Source organism: Muscardinus avellanarius (genome assembly GCF_963383645.1).
Source record: "Muscardinus avellanarius genome assembly, chromosome: 1".
In the NCBI taxonomy this organism is placed as follows: domain Eukaryota; kingdom Metazoa; phylum Chordata; class Mammalia; order Rodentia; family Gliridae; genus Muscardinus; species Muscardinus avellanarius.
The window spans coordinates 224,046,668-224,063,605 of NC_137786.1; the positions used below are offsets into that span (position 1 = coordinate 224,046,668).

A 16,938-nucleotide genomic window follows, 5' to 3' on the forward strand; every position below is an offset into this window, starting at 1 on the left:
TCAGAGCTACAATCCCCCTGGGTTCCATCCCTGGTGCTGCAAAAAATAAAATAAAATAAAATATGAAATACAAAGACTAAAAATAGGGCTGGGGGTATAGCTTGGAGGTACAGTGCCCCTGGGTTCCATCCCTAGTATTACAAAATTTAAAAAAAAAAAATTTTTTTTTTTGCAGGACTGGGGATGGATCCCAGGGGGGGCATTGTACCTCCAAACTACACCCCCAGTCCTTTTTTTTTTTTTTTAGTTTTTAAAAATTTTTTTTTCTAAACAGGGTCTCACTGAGTTGAGAAGGGCCTTGCTAAGTAGCTGAGGCTGTCCGCGAACCACGATCCTCTGGTCTCTGCCTCCCAAATGCTGGGATTACAAGCGTGGGCCCCCACGCCCGGCCAAAATAAACGTTCTTGATCACTGCTACTGTCATTATTTCAGGAGACCTGGTGAGCAGATATTCCAGCCACTGAATGATTGATTTCAGGTAAGTCTCTCAACCTTCCCGATCCTCACCTTTGGAAAACAGAAGGGAGATGTCATTACCGGGACGACGGTGTGGATTCGATGGTGGTGATGGCAAGTCTGGATGTGAGTTTAATACAGCACGTTAAGAGTGGTACCCGCAAGGGTGCAGAAAGTCCCGAGAAGGCCTCAGATAAGAGGCCCCCTGAGCGGTGAGCCGCCAAGCCAGGAGAGGAACATTGCCAAGCCGCTACTATATGCTGGGCATTGTCCAAGAACAAGAGTAATGGTAATGATAACAGTAAAGTCCTCAGAGCCTCCTTGTCTCATTGAAGCCTCCCTACTCTCTGACTCCCTCCCCCACCCCGGGGAGAGGGCTGGAGGCTCGCAGCAGCGGCAGCCCTGGTGGTTGGAAGCCGGATGCCAGTCAGGTTTGTCTGGCTTCTAAGCCCGGGCTCTTTCCATTCCTCCAGGCCAGGGGAGCAGTCACAGCCAAAGCTGAGTGGTAGAAAAGGCACGAGACGTTCTCACTGGCAAAACCACACGGCAGGCCTTGATGGTTTCACTTCTTAAAATGTAACACGGAAGCCGGGCGTGGTGGCGCACCGCTTGTAATCCCAGCATGCAGGAGGCTGAGACAGAAGGCTCGTGGTTCACAAACAGCCTCAGCTATTTAGTAAAGCCCTCTGCAACTCATCGAGACCCTGTTTCAAAATAAAGAATATAAAAATAGGGCTGGGGGTGTCGCTCAGAGGTAGAATGCCTCTGGGTTCCATCCCCAGTACTGCAAAAAAAAAAGGCAAAACAGAAGGAGGGGCCTGGCAGCGTGTACACCTGTGAGACAGAAGGATCACAGTTGGAGGCCAGCCTCAGTAACTCAGTGAGACCCTTGGCAACTCTGTGAGACCCTGCTTCCAAACAAAAAAGTAATAAAAGCTCAGAGGTAAATGCCCTGGGTTCAATCCTCAGTCACACATACACATGTACGCACGCACGCACGCGGTGTGGGGGCCTGTCTGGGGAGGTGGCTTGGTGATCCAGCACTTGCCCAATATGAGTGAGGCCCTGAGTGTGGTCTCCAGCATCAAAAGAAAAAACAAAAAACTGGCTCCCAGCACTTCCAGGGCAAGATCAAAGTCCTTAGCTCAGCACTTAGCTCAGCACAAGGGCCCTAGAGGAACGGCCCTAACTCAAGAGGGCCGTGGGTCTGCCTGGGAGTATAACAAAATGCAAAATGTCGATCCACTCTAGGAAAATGCTTGTGAGCACATAAGCACACTTTTTTGTTTTGGGGTTACTTTTTTGTGGGTCTGGGGATGGAACCCAGGGGCATTCTATCTCCGGGCTACACCCCTAGCGCTATTTTTTATTCCTTATTTTGAAACAGGGTCTCACTGAATTGCAGAGGAGGGCCTCACTAAGAAGTAGCTGAGGCTGTCCTTGAACTGCAATCCTCCTGTCTCAGCCTCCCAAATGCTGGGATTACAAGCGTGCGCCGCCACAGCCAGCTTCTATTCACACTTCAGGGTTTTGTGGATGGATTCCACAAGACGCTCGTGTCCCTGGGCTCCCATGACTGCAGCCTTGCCCTTTCATCCTAAATCACGTTTCTCCTCTGCTTCCCCTTGAGAACTGGCTTGTTGTGTGCCCCAGCGCCTGGTGCCTAGAGGGTGCTCAGCCAAGAAGAGTCCAGCCAGCTGGTGTGCCCCCGGGAGTGACAGGGTCCCTTCTTCATCACTAAAGCCCCCGTCCCGTGCAGCTCAGCTCAGAGCTCTCCAGTCTAGAGGCTGTTAGACCGCCCAGGTGGGGAGAGGGGCCTCTCCTGCTCCCCCCACACACACTGCCCTAACCTCTATCAAAGTCCCCCACTGACCTAGAATGATCCCTTTAGTTCCTTCTCCCTTCCTCCCAGCATGAGATAGAAATCTCTTGGGGGCAGAAAGGCTGCATTGTGGGTAATCTGTTTGCCTCTGCCTATCACAAGACCTGGCAGGTAGCAAGCCGGTGGCAAATGTTTGTTGAATAAATTAGAAGGGAGTGGCAGGAAATGCCGCTGGAAAGGGAGGCTAGGATCACCTTGGAACACCTTGGAACTGATGAGGACTTCCAGTGCTGTGAGGTGGAGGACGGGGAACGCCCAGATGGGCCTTGTTGTCGATGATGATGTGTTTTTTTTTGTTTGTTTGTTTGGTTTCTAAATGAGGGAATAGCTATAGTTGCGTTTGTGCATTGAATGAATGGAAGATATATCAGAAAGGAAACCTAAAAGCAGTTAGGAGGTCATGGTAATAGTTCAGGTTTTTTCTTTCTTTTTGGCACTAGGGATAGAACCTAGGGGCATTTTAGTCTTTCCACTTTTACTTTTTATTATTATTATTATTTTTAGTGGTACTGGGGGTAGAAGCCAGGGGCTTTCTACCTCCTGGCTATACTCCCAGACCTATTTTATATTTTATTTGGAAACAAGGTCTCACTAAGTTGCTGAGAACCTCACTAAGTATCTAAGGCTGGCTTTGAACCTGTGCGATCCTCCTGTCTCAGCCTCCCAAGCACTGGGATAACAAGCGTGCGCCACCACGCCCAGCTAAGTCTAGTCTTTTTATTTTTGAAACAGGGTCTCACTGAGTTGCGAAGGGTCTTGCTAAGTAACTGAGGCTATCTATCCCTGAACCACAATCCTCCGGTTTCAGTCTCTCAAATGCTGGAATTACAAGCATATACCATCATCCCCAGCTAGTTCAGATTTTTAAAAATAGGAAAGATTGCTGGATGTGGTGGCCCACGCTTGTAATCCCAGCATTCGGGAGGCTGAGACCGGAGGATTGCGGTTTGCAGCCAGCCTCAGCTACTTAGTGAGGCCCTCTGCAACTCAGTGAGACCCTGTTTCAAAATAAAGAATAAAAATAGTGCTGGGAGCGTAGCTTGGAGGTAGAATGCCCCTGGGTTCCATCCCTAGTACCCCCCCCAAAAAAAAATAGAAGGGGAGAATCTTTAGACATATTTCCATATCATGATCAAAAGGATTTATCAGCCTCTTTCTTTCTCTGTCTGCATAAGTAATCTCCCTTCCTAGACTGTTTTCAGGACATTGCCCACAGCACAAGTACCACAGCGCTGTCAGTCTTGATCTCACGTGGGCTCCTTCCTGGCTAGAGTCTACTCCCCGACATACTGCACAAGAGCACTGCCCCAGGAGTCAGGCTGAGTCCGAATCCCAATTCTGTGGCTGGTGAGTTGTGCGATTCTGCCCCGGTCATTTAATCTCCTGAGCCTCGTTCTTCCAATATAAGTGTGGGACGTAATAGTGCCTCACTCAATCCATTGTGTAAGAAATAATTTATCCAGCCTAGCCAATGTGCCATCAACTTTGCATACGGAAGAGAAATAAAATGATATAGGAAGTTTAGAAAACTGGCAGTTCCTCAAAGAGTTAAACATAGACTTATCACTCTAACCCCCAGCGATTCCACTCCTCCGTATAGATAACTAGGAGAACTGAGAAGTTCTCTGAGTTATAAGTCAACACAAAAATCTGTACACCAGTGTTTACCACCGTATTATTCACAATGGACAAAAAGTGCAAACAATTTAATTATCTACCAATAAGTGAATGGAGAAAAAAACGTGGAATTCCCATACAATGTAATATCATTTGCCCGTAAAAAGGAATGAAGTACTGATGTGCGCTCTGACGTGGTGAACCTTGAAATCATTATGCTCAGTGAAAGAAGCCAGACGCGAGGCCACGTTCAGTTGCATTTATGTGACATGCGCAGAAAGGCCGATCCTCAGAGACAGGAAGTAGGCGAGCCGTGTGGGAAAGCGGGGTGGGGGCGTCACTGCAATGGCCACGGGTTTCTGCCTGTGGTGATGAGTGTGCACTTGGACGGCGGTGGTGGCCGGACAGCTCTGTGAGTGTGCGAAAACACACTGGATGCTGTATTTTAAAAGAGAGAATTTTGTGTTATGTGAATTATCTCTCCGTTCTTAAGAAACCACCTTTGCCTATGTTAAGCAGTAGGGGTTGGGTGGTGAGACACAGGCCCCATCTTCAGGGAGCACAGTCAGTGGGGGAGAGGGAGCGCTGAGGGGAGTCGTTACACATTAACCGATTTCATCTGCAGGAGGGGCTGGGGGAGAGGCAGAGGCGACCACGGGAACATCGCTGGGGAGGGTCCCACCGAGATGGGAGGTCGGGGCCGCCTTTATGGGCGACGCAGGTGCTAGGATTTGAAGATGGCTTTCGGGGTCAGAATCGGGACTGAGCAGCCTCTGTTGAGGAAGAAACACCAGGAGGACAAGCCGTGAGGGAGCTGGACCAGAGCCAGGGAGGACGAAGTGCATGCAATGGGGGGCCCGGGGAGCGTGAGGGTACAGCTGGAACAGAGACCTAAAGCCAGAGAATGCTCAGCAACCTCCAGTGACTTGACCCACTTCCCTACACCCTAACTCGCTTCTCCTGCATTGACACCTGCTCCAGAGACAGCGCGGCCCTCACTGAGGGCTCTGAGTCTTCCCAGACCACACTGCCTTCCCGATCTGCCTGCCTGTGGGTCTGTGACTCCTACGTTTAAGGTCTCAGCTCAGCCGGACCCAACATCCCACGCCTGTAATCTCAGCACTTGGGAGACTGAGAAAGGAGGATCACAGGTTCCAGGCCAGCCTCAGCAACTTAGGGAGACACTGTTTCAAAATTAAAAGTAAACAGGGCTGGGGTGAGCCAGGTGTGATGGCACAAGCTTGTAATCTTGGCATTCTGGAGGCTGAGACAGGAGGATCATGGTTCGAAGACAGCCTCAGCTACTTAGTGAGGCACTCTGCAACTCAGTGAGACCCTGTTTTAAAATAAAGAATGAAAATAGGGCTGGGGTGTAGCTTGGAGGTAGAATGCCCCTGGGTTCCATTCCCAGTACCACACACACACACACACACACACACACACACACACACACACACACACACACACACAAAGCTATGGTTAGCTTGATGCCCCTGGGTTCAATCCCCGGCACCAGAAACACAAACACGATCATCTCAACACACAGCCCTCCCTGGCCACTGTCACGCCACAGTCCCAGCCCAGGCCTGGAGTCCTGCAACCCACCAAATGGCCTTCCCAAGTCTGCCTTCCAGGGGCACGGCCTGTGGGAAGCGAGGCTTTGACCAGGCCGTTTTCCTTGAGATGTTTCTCATGCGCCTTGAGGAAACGTAGACTTCAACAGCAGCCCCTGAGCCCTGTGACCTGCGGCCACCTCTGCTCTAAGCCCTCCCTCTACCCTCCCTCCTGTGTTCCCCATATTAACCCTTCCTTCACTCTTGTAATGCGCTGGGCTCTCTCCCACCTCAAGTTCTTCCTGGGCCTGAAACGTTCTCTAGCCCCGGCCTAGCTGACTGATCTTTCAGATCTTTTCTTTTGTCCTGGGGCTCAAACTTCCTGGAGGTCCTAGGTTCTCTAGTAGGCTGGGCAAATGCTCTACCACTGAGCTACATCACAGTGCTGTGTGTGTGTGTGTGTGTGTGTGTATGGGGGGGGCGGATGCTGGGGATTGAATGAAGGCGCTCTCTACCTCTGAGCTACATCTCCAGCCCTATTTTATTATTTTCCAGCGGGGGCTTGCTAAGTTGCTGAGGCTGGCCTTGAACCTGTGATCCTCGTGTCTCCGTTTCCCAAGCACAAGATCACAGGTATGTGCTATCATGTCCAGCTCACAGTACTTCAACTTTTTTTTTTTTTTTTAATTTGTTTAATGGTCCTGGGGATAGAACTCCGGGGGCATTTTCTACCTTTGAGCTATACTCCAGCCCTATTTCTTTTATTTTGAAACAGGGTCTAAGTTGTAGAGGGTCTCACAAAGTAGCCGAGGGTGGCCAGGAACCTGGGATCCTTCTGTCTCAGCTTCCTAAGTGCTGAGATTACAAGTCTATGCTGCCACACCCAGCTATTTTTTTTTTTATTATGTGTAGGTTTTTTTCCCTTTTGGTTTTTGTTTTGTGGTACCGGGATTGAACCCAGAGGCATTCTACCTCTGAGCTACACCTCTTAGCCCTTTTATTTTTATTTTTAATTTTTTTGGTACAGGGGATTGAGCCTAGAGGCATTTTATCTCTGAGCTATCCGCAGCCAATTTTTTTATTTGGCAATGGGATCTCACTAAATCCTGAGGCTGGCTATAATCCTGCGATCCTCCCGTCTCAGCCTGCCAAGCACTGGGATGACAAGCTACAGGTGTGCATCACCAGGACTAGCTCCAGCCATTTTTGTTTTGTTTTGAGGTACTGGTGATTGAACCCAGAGGAATTCTACCTCTGAGTGACACTCCCAGCATATATATGTTATTATATGTAATATGTAATGTTATTGCATGTATTATTTCTTATTTTGAAACAAGAATTTCACTGTTACAGAAGGCCTCACAACTTACTGAGGCTGGCTGCAAACCTGCGGTCCTCCTGTCTCAGCCTCCCATCTACTGGGATTACAAGCTGCGCCACCACATCTGGCTCAGCTCCAGCCCTTTTAAAATTACTATCATGTTGAACTAAAGATGGCGGCAGCGGCGGCGGCAGTGGCCAGTATTCAAGAGGCAAACAGATCCAATCCAATCCACCTCGAATTTTTTTTAAAATCTCCCAGAAAGTAGACTGCTCCTGCTGCACATCCTAAGGAATTCTGGACAACATACTATGTAAGAAAAATATTCGGGGCATGTCAGGGGGAGGCCCGCGTGGCCTGACCAGGCCTCGTGTTCTAGGGGGCCTTGGGGCTCATGGCGCAGGCTCCTCTACACCATGCTGGGGACTAGAGTACACTAGCAGCAGCAGATCCCACTCTCCGTGGTAAAGCTGTGGGCCTCCACGCTCTGTGGAGAGATAAATCCATTGCCGCTAGGTATTCAGATTCCCAGCTTCTGCAAAAGACACGTTCTGTTTTCTTTCATTAAAATTTTTTTTGTGTGTGTGGTGCTGGGGCCTCCAAGGCCGGGATCAGAGCCTGCTGAGGGGTTCGGCCAGTGCCGGGGCCACTAGCCGGCATCAGAGCCTTCCGTGAGGCAAGGCCACTACTGAGGCCTCCGAGGCCTGGATCGGAGCCTGCTGAGGGGTTAGGCCAATGCCGGGGCCATCGGCTAACATCGGAGCCTGCCATGAGGCAAGGCTGGTGCTGGGGCCTCCAAGGCCAGGATCGGAGCCAGCTGAGGGGTTAGGCCAGCGAGGCCGGGATCGGAGCCCGCCGTGAGGCAAGGCCGGTGCTGGGCCCTCCGAGACTGGGATGGAGCCTGCCGAGGGGTTAGGCCGGTGCTGGGGCCAATGGCCGGCATTGGAGCCTTCCATGAGGCAAGGCCGTTATTGAGGCCTCCGAGGCCGGGATCAGAGCCTGCCGAGGGGTTAGGCTGGTGCTGGGGCCAGCGAGGCCGGGATCGGAGCCTGCCGTGAGGCAAGGCCGGTGCTGGGGTCTCCAAGGCTGGGATCGGAGCCTGCTGAGGTGTTAGGCCGGTGCTGGGGCCAGCGAGGCCGGGATTGGAGCCTGCTGTGAGGCAAGGCCGGTACTGGGGCCTCCGAGGCCGGGATCGGAGCCTGCCAAGGGGTTAGGCTGGTGCTGGGGCCAGCGAGGCCGGGATCAGAGCCTGCCGTGAGGCAAGGCTGGTGCTGGGGCCTCCGAGGCCAGGATCAGGGCCTGCTGAGAGGTTAGGCCAGTGCCGGGGCCACTGGCCGGCATCGGAGCCTTCCTTGAGGCAAGGCCGCTACTGAGGCCTCTCCAAGGCCTGGATCGGAGTCTGCCGAGGTGGTAGGTCGATGCCGGGGCCATCGGCTAACATCGGAGCCTGCTGTGAGGAAGGCTGGAGCTGGGGCCTCTGAGGCCGGGATCGGAGCCAGCTGAGGGGTTAGGCCGGTGTCGGGGCCAGTGAGGCCAGAACCAGGCCCTCCCATGAGGCAAGGCCGCTGTTTGAGCCAGCGAGGTCTGGATCAGTCCACCAGGTAGCCAGGCCACAACTGGGGCCGTCAAGTGTGGGATCGGTATTTGCAACACGGCATGCACAGAGAAATATTGCAGAAAATTAAAACCAGATGCTCCCCCTAATCAGCAATAAGTAGGAGGAAAGGGGCAACAGGAAGTGGCCGAGCTATAGAAAGGGCCCTATAGTGAAGCAATTAAGGTGACCAATCAGAGGGTATGGAATAGGGGAGGATGGAGCCTCTTTAAAAAGCAGGAGGTCATAAACATATGTATCAAAATTAATAACCAAACAAGCATGGGATTGAGGGAGGGGGAGGGAATGGGATGCGGGCTGTATGAGGGCTAATTGGATGATGTGTGCTTGTATATCCTCTCAAGTCTTGTATTCCAATGTGATGTATGATTACAATGCACCAATAAAAATAAATTTAAGAAATTTTTTTGAAAAAATTGAGAGGAAAAAAATGAAGAATGGGAACTTCTGGAGACATCCTGTCCACGGTTTCAGGGACCGGGGCCTGCTCCACAGCAAAGGGCCAGCAGGTCCCTGCAACCGTGGGGTCAGGAAGCACTGGAGCTGCCACTGCTTCACCGCATCTCTCAACAGAGTCCCACATCCAAGTGACCTCTATTAAAAAAAAATTGCGCCAGGCGTGGTGGCGCACGCTTGTAATCCCAGCATTCAGGAGGCTGAGACCTGAGGATCGCGTTTCACGGACAGCCTCAGCTACTTAGTGAGGCCCTCTGCAACTCAGTGAGACCCGGTTTCAAAGTAAGGAATAAAAAATTGGGCAGGGGGTGCAGCTCGGAGGTCGAATGCCCCTGGGTTCCATCGCCAGAGCTGGGGGGGGAAAAAATTGGTTGTGAGTGGATTATCTCGTCCAATTTCAGCTTCTGGCTTTCAGGATTTCAGTAAGTGGGAATGAGTGTGGAAAATAAAAGGACTTCCAAGAAAGAAACTGTAATTATCAGATGTGGAGAAGTAGAAACTCTAATACATTCCTGGTGGGATTGCAAATTAGTGCAACCACTTTGGAAAACAGTATGGAGGATCCTCAGAAGAATGAAAGCAGACTTACCATATGATCCAGCAATACCACTCCTGGGTATCTATCTACCCAAAAGAATGAAAACCAAACGAATGCATGAGTATCTATGGTCACAGCTGCACAATTCACCATTGCCAAACTATGGCAACAGCCAAGATGTCCATCAGCAGATGAATGGATTGCAAAACTGTGGGACATGTACACAATGGAACTTTACTCAGCCATTAGGAGCGCTAACATGGCATTTACAGGAAAATGTCACAAAAAATAAGAAATTGGATGCTTTCTCTAATATATGAAAGCTAGGGAGAAATGGGTAACAGGAGGAACTCTAGATGAAGAAGGAGATCCTACAGAGGAGCAGATAAGGTGACCTATGTGAGGGGATGGGAGGGGGAAGAGGGAACCTCTCTAAAGCACATGACGTACTTAAACAAACACATCAAAGTCAATCACCAAGCCAAGCATGGGAAGGAAGGAGGGGGAGGGAATGGGATGGGGATTGGGTAAGAGCAAATTGGGAGATGTGTGCATGGATATCTCCACAAGTTTTTTTTTAATCCCATTAAGATGTATGACTACAATGCACCAATAAAAATTTATTTTAAAAATAAAATAAAATTACTATCATTACTTCTTTTGAAACAGGGTCTAAGTTCTAAGTTGCTGAGGCTGTCCTTGAATCCACCATGCTCTGGTCTCAGCCTTCCAAGCACTGGGATTACGGGCACGTGCCCCCACATCTGGCTCGGTTGGCTATTTGGGAGCAGCGCCTGTCCAGCCTTCAAGCCTCAGCTCTGTACTCCTCCGCTCCCTGGCACACTCCGGCCACACTGTGGCTCATTTCCTCAGCACTCCACACTTCAAAGCCTTTTCAAGTGCTATTCCCTCCAGCTGAAACCTCTTCTCCCCTCTCCTATCACACCTTCCATCTGCTCCAGCTATGCACTATCAAGAATTTTATTTTTTTATTTTTTTGCCAGGTGTGGTGGCGCACGCTTGTAATCCCAGCATTCGGGAGGCTGAGACAGGAGGATCGTGGTTCATGGACAGCCTCAGCTACGTAGTGAGGCCCTTTGCAACTTAGTGAGACCCTGTTTCAAAATAAAGAATAAAAAAATAGGGTAGGGTGTATAGCTCGGAGGTCAAATGCCTCTAGATTCCATCTCCAGACCCCCCCCAATTTTTTTTTTTTTTTGCCATACAGAGAAGGAATCCAGGGTATTTGTACTTCCAAGTTATACCCTCATTCCTATTTTTTATTCTTTATTTTGAAACAGGGTCTCACATGAGTTGCAAAGGGCCTTAGTAGTAGCTGAGGCTGTCCTTGAACCTGTGACCCTCCTGTCTCAGCCTCACAAGTACTGGATTACAAACGTGCGCCACCACACCCAGCTGTCCCAGCTCTATTTTTTGTTCTTTTTTTTGAAATAGAGTCACACTGAGTTGTAAAAAGCCTATGTAGCTGAGGCTGGCTGCAAACTGCGATCCTCCTGTCTCAGCCTCCCTAAGGCTGGGATTACAAGCGTGCACCACCACACCCAGTTTATCAAGAGAACTTCTGATGTTCCTCGCTAAACCTGAAGACAGGTATAACTATTTTCTTCCCACTCTTCCAAGCCTGATGCTGGTAGATGTGGAGTTGGCCACAGCACCAAAGACCTGTGAGCACACAGCGCCACCTGTTGACCCGATTTTGTACTTGTTTCTTGGAAAGCCTTAAATAGTATACCCCTATTGCTGAAAGTTTTTTTCTAGTTTTACAGGTCCACTTGGTGTCTCTACCTTACACCAAACCTAGCAGTGAAAAGAGCAAATGTTACTTGCTCGAGGCATCAATGTGTGCTAGGCTTTTTTTTTTTTTTTTTTTTTTTGGCGGTACTGGGATGGAACCCAGGGGCACTCTACCTCCAAGCAACACCCCAGGCTTATTTTTTATTCTTTATTTTGAAACAGGGTCTCACTGAGTTGCAGAGGGGCTAAGTGGTAGCTGCGGCTGTCTGCGAACTTGGATCCTGTCTCAGCCTCCCAAATGCTGGGATTAAAAGCGTTTGCCACCGTGCCTGGAACCCTATTTTTTATTCTTTATTTACTTTGTTTTTAATTTTTTTTTTTTTTTTTTTTTTGGTGGTACTGGGGATGGAACCCCGGGGCCTTCTACCTCTAGGCTACACTCCCAGACCTATTTTACTTGGAAACAGGGTCTCTTAAACCAGCTGAGGCTGGCTTCGAACCTGTGGGATCCTCCTGTCTTAGCCTTAGCCTCCCAAGCGAGGGGATTACAAATGTGCACCACCACGCCTGGCTTATTCTTTATTTTAAAAGTCAGTCTCAGTGACTTGCAAAGGGCCTAAGTAGCTGAGGCCAGCCATGAACCATGATCCTGTGTCAGCCTCCCAAATGCTGGGATTACAAGCATGCACCACCATGCCTGGCTGGCTATTTCTTGTGTGTGTGTTGTGTGTGTGTGTGTGTGTGTGTGTGTGTGTGTGTGTGTGTGTGTGTGTGTGTGTTACTAGAGATTGAACCCAGGGGCATTCTACCTCTGACTACACCCCAGTCTTTTTATTTTGAAACAAGGTCTCACTAATTTGCGGAAACTGGTTGAGAACCTGCAATCCTCCTATCTCAGCCACCCAAACACTTGGATTGGCCATTTTTCGAAGTGCTTGGGGCCTTCTACCTCTGAGCGACACCCCAGCCCTATTTTTTTATTCTTTATTTTGAAACAGGGTCTCTCTGAGTTGCAAAGGGCCTAAGTAGTAGCTGAGGCTGTCTGCAAACTGGGTTGTTAGTAATTTTCACAACCACCCTATTGCGCAAATAGGGTGAGTGGGGTACAGAGCAATTAAAGGCGTACCCAAGATCACACAGCTAGAAAGTCTCAGTACTCAAACCCAGGTCAGCTAACGCCTGCACCTGCAAACCTCACACTCCCTACCTCCTCCTCTCCATCTCCAACACCACCGTGAAGGTCCACTTGAAGGCACTGCTGCCCGAGGGCATCAACCAAAACCCACCTCAAGCAACCCACTCGCTGAGTCCTCCGAGGGCACGCCTCAGACAGGACACGGGCCCTGAGGATTGGCCCCACCCTCAGTGAGACAGCCGTGCAGCAGCCAGCCCTGGCCCCAAGGTGCTGCTCCATGTGAGATGTCCTGCAAGCAGCCGCCTGTCTCAATGTCCGTTCCTAAGGCCTTCAGCCCAGATGGGGGATTAGCTTGCAAGGCACAGGTGGATTCAGGTGAACACGAAACGGCAGTAGCCAGGAGTGTGCTCCTGGGGCCACATACTACAGGGCTGGACCCTTTCACACACCCTGCCGCCACGATCTGGAATCGAGGAGGCTGCTGGCTTCCTAAAGCCCCTCTACTCTTCACTCCTTCCTCTGTGAAAATACCTGCCGTCTCCACTCAATTTCAAGCTGGTTTTCAAATACTTATTTAGCATGTTCTGTACCTTACTCGTGTTATACCCAGCTGAGCATTTTAATATGCTTTACCCACCTTAACTACTCATTTGACACCACCACCCCCATACCCCTATGATCACTCTCATTTTACAGAGGAGGCCAAGGTACAAAGAAATGCCACTTTCGGGACCAGACATAGAACTAGTGATGGACCCCAGCTAAACCTAAGCTGTCTTGTCAGTCCATTTTTTTTTTTCCAGTATTGGGGATTGAACCCAGGGGCACTCTACCTACGATCTCTAACCTTAGCACTGTTTTTTATTCTTTATTTTGAAACAGGGTCTCATTAAGTTGTGGAGGGCCTAAGTAGCTAGGCTGGCTGCAAACCTGTGATCCTCATATCTAGGCCTCAAAAGTACTGGGATCACAAGCACCACCATGCCTTGGCGGGTCTAGGGATGAAACCCAGAGGCATTTGACCTCTGAGCTAAACCCCCTGCCCTATTTTTTATTCTTTATTTTGAAACAGGGTCTCACTAAGTTGCAGAGGACCTAAGTAACTGAGGCTATCCGTGAACCACGATCTTCTGGTCTCAGCCTCCCGAATGCTGAGATTACAAGTGTGCGCCACCACGCCTGGCTCTAGTCTATATTCTTAAAACTTGACACTGCACTCCCTCTGCTGGTAGAGGCTGTTTGATTTCTTTACTTCCAAATGCTAAGCACACTACTTTGCACATAGTAGGTGTCAACAAACTTACTTTAATATACATATATATAAATCTTTATACACATACACACACACACACACACACACACAAGAGTCACATACCAGTGTGACAAATACCTCTTCTTCAACCACAGGAGAGCTCTACCATACTCAGGGCTCCTGGACATGCTCCAGAGAGAGCCCAAGCCCAAAGTCTTCACATGACACCCAGCGGGGAGCACTTTTATTAGATGCGGGAAGGAGCACCCTGGGTGTGCACGGTCTGTGGCCTCAGGCGGGTCCGGAGCTCTGCTGCACCCTCTTCATCAGCTCCTCATCCTGCATAGACAGCTCCGTCAGCTTTTTGCCCATCCGCTCGTGGATGTCCAGGTACTTGGAAACACACCGGTCCAGGCACACAGACTCGCCCTTGGACAGCTCTGCTTCCTTGTAGTGGGGAGGCACACACTTCCGGTGGCAGGCACTGGTCATTCTGGAGACAGGGAGAGGTAGAGTCAACGACAGCCTGTGGCGATCTCAGAGCCCTCAGCCATTCCAGCCCCGCTATGCTGATTCCCTCCCGGGAGAATCAGTGCAAGTCCTCATTTGCACCTCAACCATCTCGGAAGGTTCTTGAGAGCAGGGACTTTGCTCATTCATTAAATAGGAACTACTTGTTGAATACTGTGTGCTGGGCCTCAATGCTGAGTTCTCTACATGGACTCGGGTATACAATCCTTGCAATAACCCTACAGCACAGCCACAACTGTCATCCCTGTTGTACAGATGAGGAAATCATGGCAGGGAGGCTTAGTAACTTTCTGAGGACCACACTATGCCAGGCAGTTTCACAGCTTACATTTAAAAATCAAGCAGCTGGGTGTTGGTGCACACTTGAAATCCCAGTACATGAGAGGCTCAGACAGGAGAATCACAGGTTCAAGACCAGTCTCAGCAAGCAGTGAGACTCAGCAACCCAGCAAAACCCTGTTTCAAAACAAAAACAAAAACAAAAAGTCGGGCGTGGTGGCTCACACTTGTTATCCCAGCATTCGGGAAGCTGAGACGGGAGGATCGCAGTTCGTGGACAGCCTCAGATACTTAGTGAGGCCCACTGCAACTCAGTGAGGCCCGGTTTCAAAATAAAGAATAAAAAAATAGGGCAGGGGGTGTAGCTCAGAAGTTGAATACCCCTGGGTTCCATCCCCAGACCCGCAAAAAAATAAATAAAAATAAATAAAATAAAATAAAAATTGGGATGCAGGGTATAGCTCAGAGGTAGAATGCCCCTGGATTCAATCCCCTATACCAAAAAGCAAAAAGACTGTGTATGTGTGTGCACGTGCAGCGGCGGGGGGTGGGAGTGACTAATAAAATTAACCTACTGGATTATTTTAAGAGCTTAAAATAAAAAAAAATATATAAAATGCTGTCACGCAAATCCCTGTGAGTAAAATTTAAGAAACGTTAACTACTAAGTTAGGCGAACAACTATAATCCTAGTACTTGGGAGGCTGAGAACAGGACAGCAGGTTCAAGACCAGCCTCAGCAACTTAGGGAAACCCTGTTTCAAAATAAAAATAAAAAAGCCGGGCGTGATGGCGCATACTTATAATCCCAGCATTCGGGAGGCTGAGACCGGAGGATCGCAGTTCACAGACAGCCTCAGCTACTACTTAGTGAGGCCCTCTGCAACTTAGTGAGACCCTGTTTCAAAATAAAGAATAAGCTGGGCGTGGTGTCACATGCTTGTAATCCCCGCGCTTGGGAGGTGGAGACAGGAGGATCGCGCAGGTTCGAAGTCAGCCGCGCTGGCTTAAAAGACCCTGTTTCCAAAAAAAAAAAAAAAAAAGGTCTGAGAGTGTAGCCCGGAGGTAGAAGGGCTTCCAGGAACCCCAGTACCACCAAAAAAAGAATAAAAAATAGGGCAGGGGGTGTAGGTCGGAGGTCCAATGCCCCTGGGTTCCATCCTCAGACCCGCAAAAAATAAAAAAATAAATAATAAATAAAAATAAAAAGCTTGTAATCCTAGTACTTAGGATGCTGAGACAGGAGGATTGCAGGTTTCGTGGCCAGCCTCAGTTACTTAGTGAGGACTTCTGGAAACTTAGCAAGACCCTATTTCAAAATAAGAATGCCCCTGGGTTCAATCCATAGTGCGGGGGGGAAAAAAAGGGGGGGGGTGCTCAGAGGTAAAATGCAACTAGGTTCTATTCCTAAATACCAAAACAAAGACAAACAAACGAACAAAAAACAGTACTTGGGAGGCTGAGACAGGAATGCAGGTTTGAGGCCAGCCTCAGATACCTGTTTCAAGTTAAAATAAGGCTGGGGGATCAAAGATTTGAAACTAAAAAAGGGATAGAGGAATTAGCTTGGAGATAGAGGGTCCCTGGCTTCAATCCCCAATACCACACACACACACACATACATACATACATACATACATACATACACACATAAATACATAAATAGATAAATAAATAAGGCAAGCGCTCAGCGGTCCTTGGAAATTAACCAGAGCTCAGACTGAAACTCCTCGTCCTGCTTGGCTTCTTCATGCTAGTTCCAACTCCATCTCAACTCCCTTGTCCTTCTGGTGACCCCACGCTGAGTGTACCAAGGGGTGGGGATGCGGAGAGCAGGCCTCAGGCTCTCCTACACTGAAGAAAGCATTTACTAGAGAAGCATCCTCCTCTGCCTTCGGTACGGGTGGCCGAGGCCTGTTTTCCAACACTGGGTATCGCGAGGAGTGTTTCTCCTTACCTGTTGTACATGTCGGCCATCATCTCCACCTCCAGCTCTGCTGCCAACTGCTGGGCCCTGAGCGGATCCATCGCAGCCCCGCACCGTGGAGGGGTCCTCCTCCTGCTCCTCTAGTCCTGGAAGCAGCCGCGCCCGTCAGCACCGACCCGTCACACTCACCCTCCTACCCAGGGGCTAGAGAATGCGGAGAGTCAAAGGGCGTCAGGCCACAGGAGCCCCTGGCCTCTGCGAGGTTACCCCCCCCCAAAAGGAAATCGATGCCCTACAGAGTCCACCGCCGAGCCAAGGTCACTGAGGATGTCATTGGAAGGGGGAGCGAGAAATCGAACCCCGGAGCCCTGACGCCCCTGGCACCGCGAGTCACCCTCAAGCAGGAGAACGAAACACAGGGGCAAAACACTGCACACCAAGGGCCTGAACCCCTGGCGCCCTGGGAACTGGACCGCACATCCAACCGAGGCGCCCAGGGCCTGGCCCAAAGGCTACACTTCCGGAATGGCGACGCCACCATTAGGACAACGTGAGACGAGAGGGCACGGCTCACTCACCACCACTCTGGACGGGCCACAGTCCTCACCGCGTCGCCAATTT

General features: G+C 50.0%; 1 protein-coding gene across 1 annotated transcript; it reads right to left on the minus strand.

Moving 5' to 3' along the window:
- Positions 1–13,871: 13,871 nt before the first annotated feature.
- On the minus strand, positions 13,872–16,432 carry TIMM10 (translocase of inner mitochondrial membrane 10; the record flags this gene model as incomplete). The annotated part of the gene is made up of 2 exons (XM_080708291.1): positions 16,348–16,432; positions 13,872–14,073 (listed from the first exon to the last, which is right to left on the minus strand). The coding sequence occupies exons 1-2, from the start codon at positions 16,416–16,418 to the stop codon at positions 13,872–13,874; spliced, it is 273 nt and encodes a 90-aa protein (XP_080564417.1). The 5' UTR covers positions 16,419–16,432.
- Between the last annotated feature and the right edge of the window lie 506 nt (positions 16,433–16,938).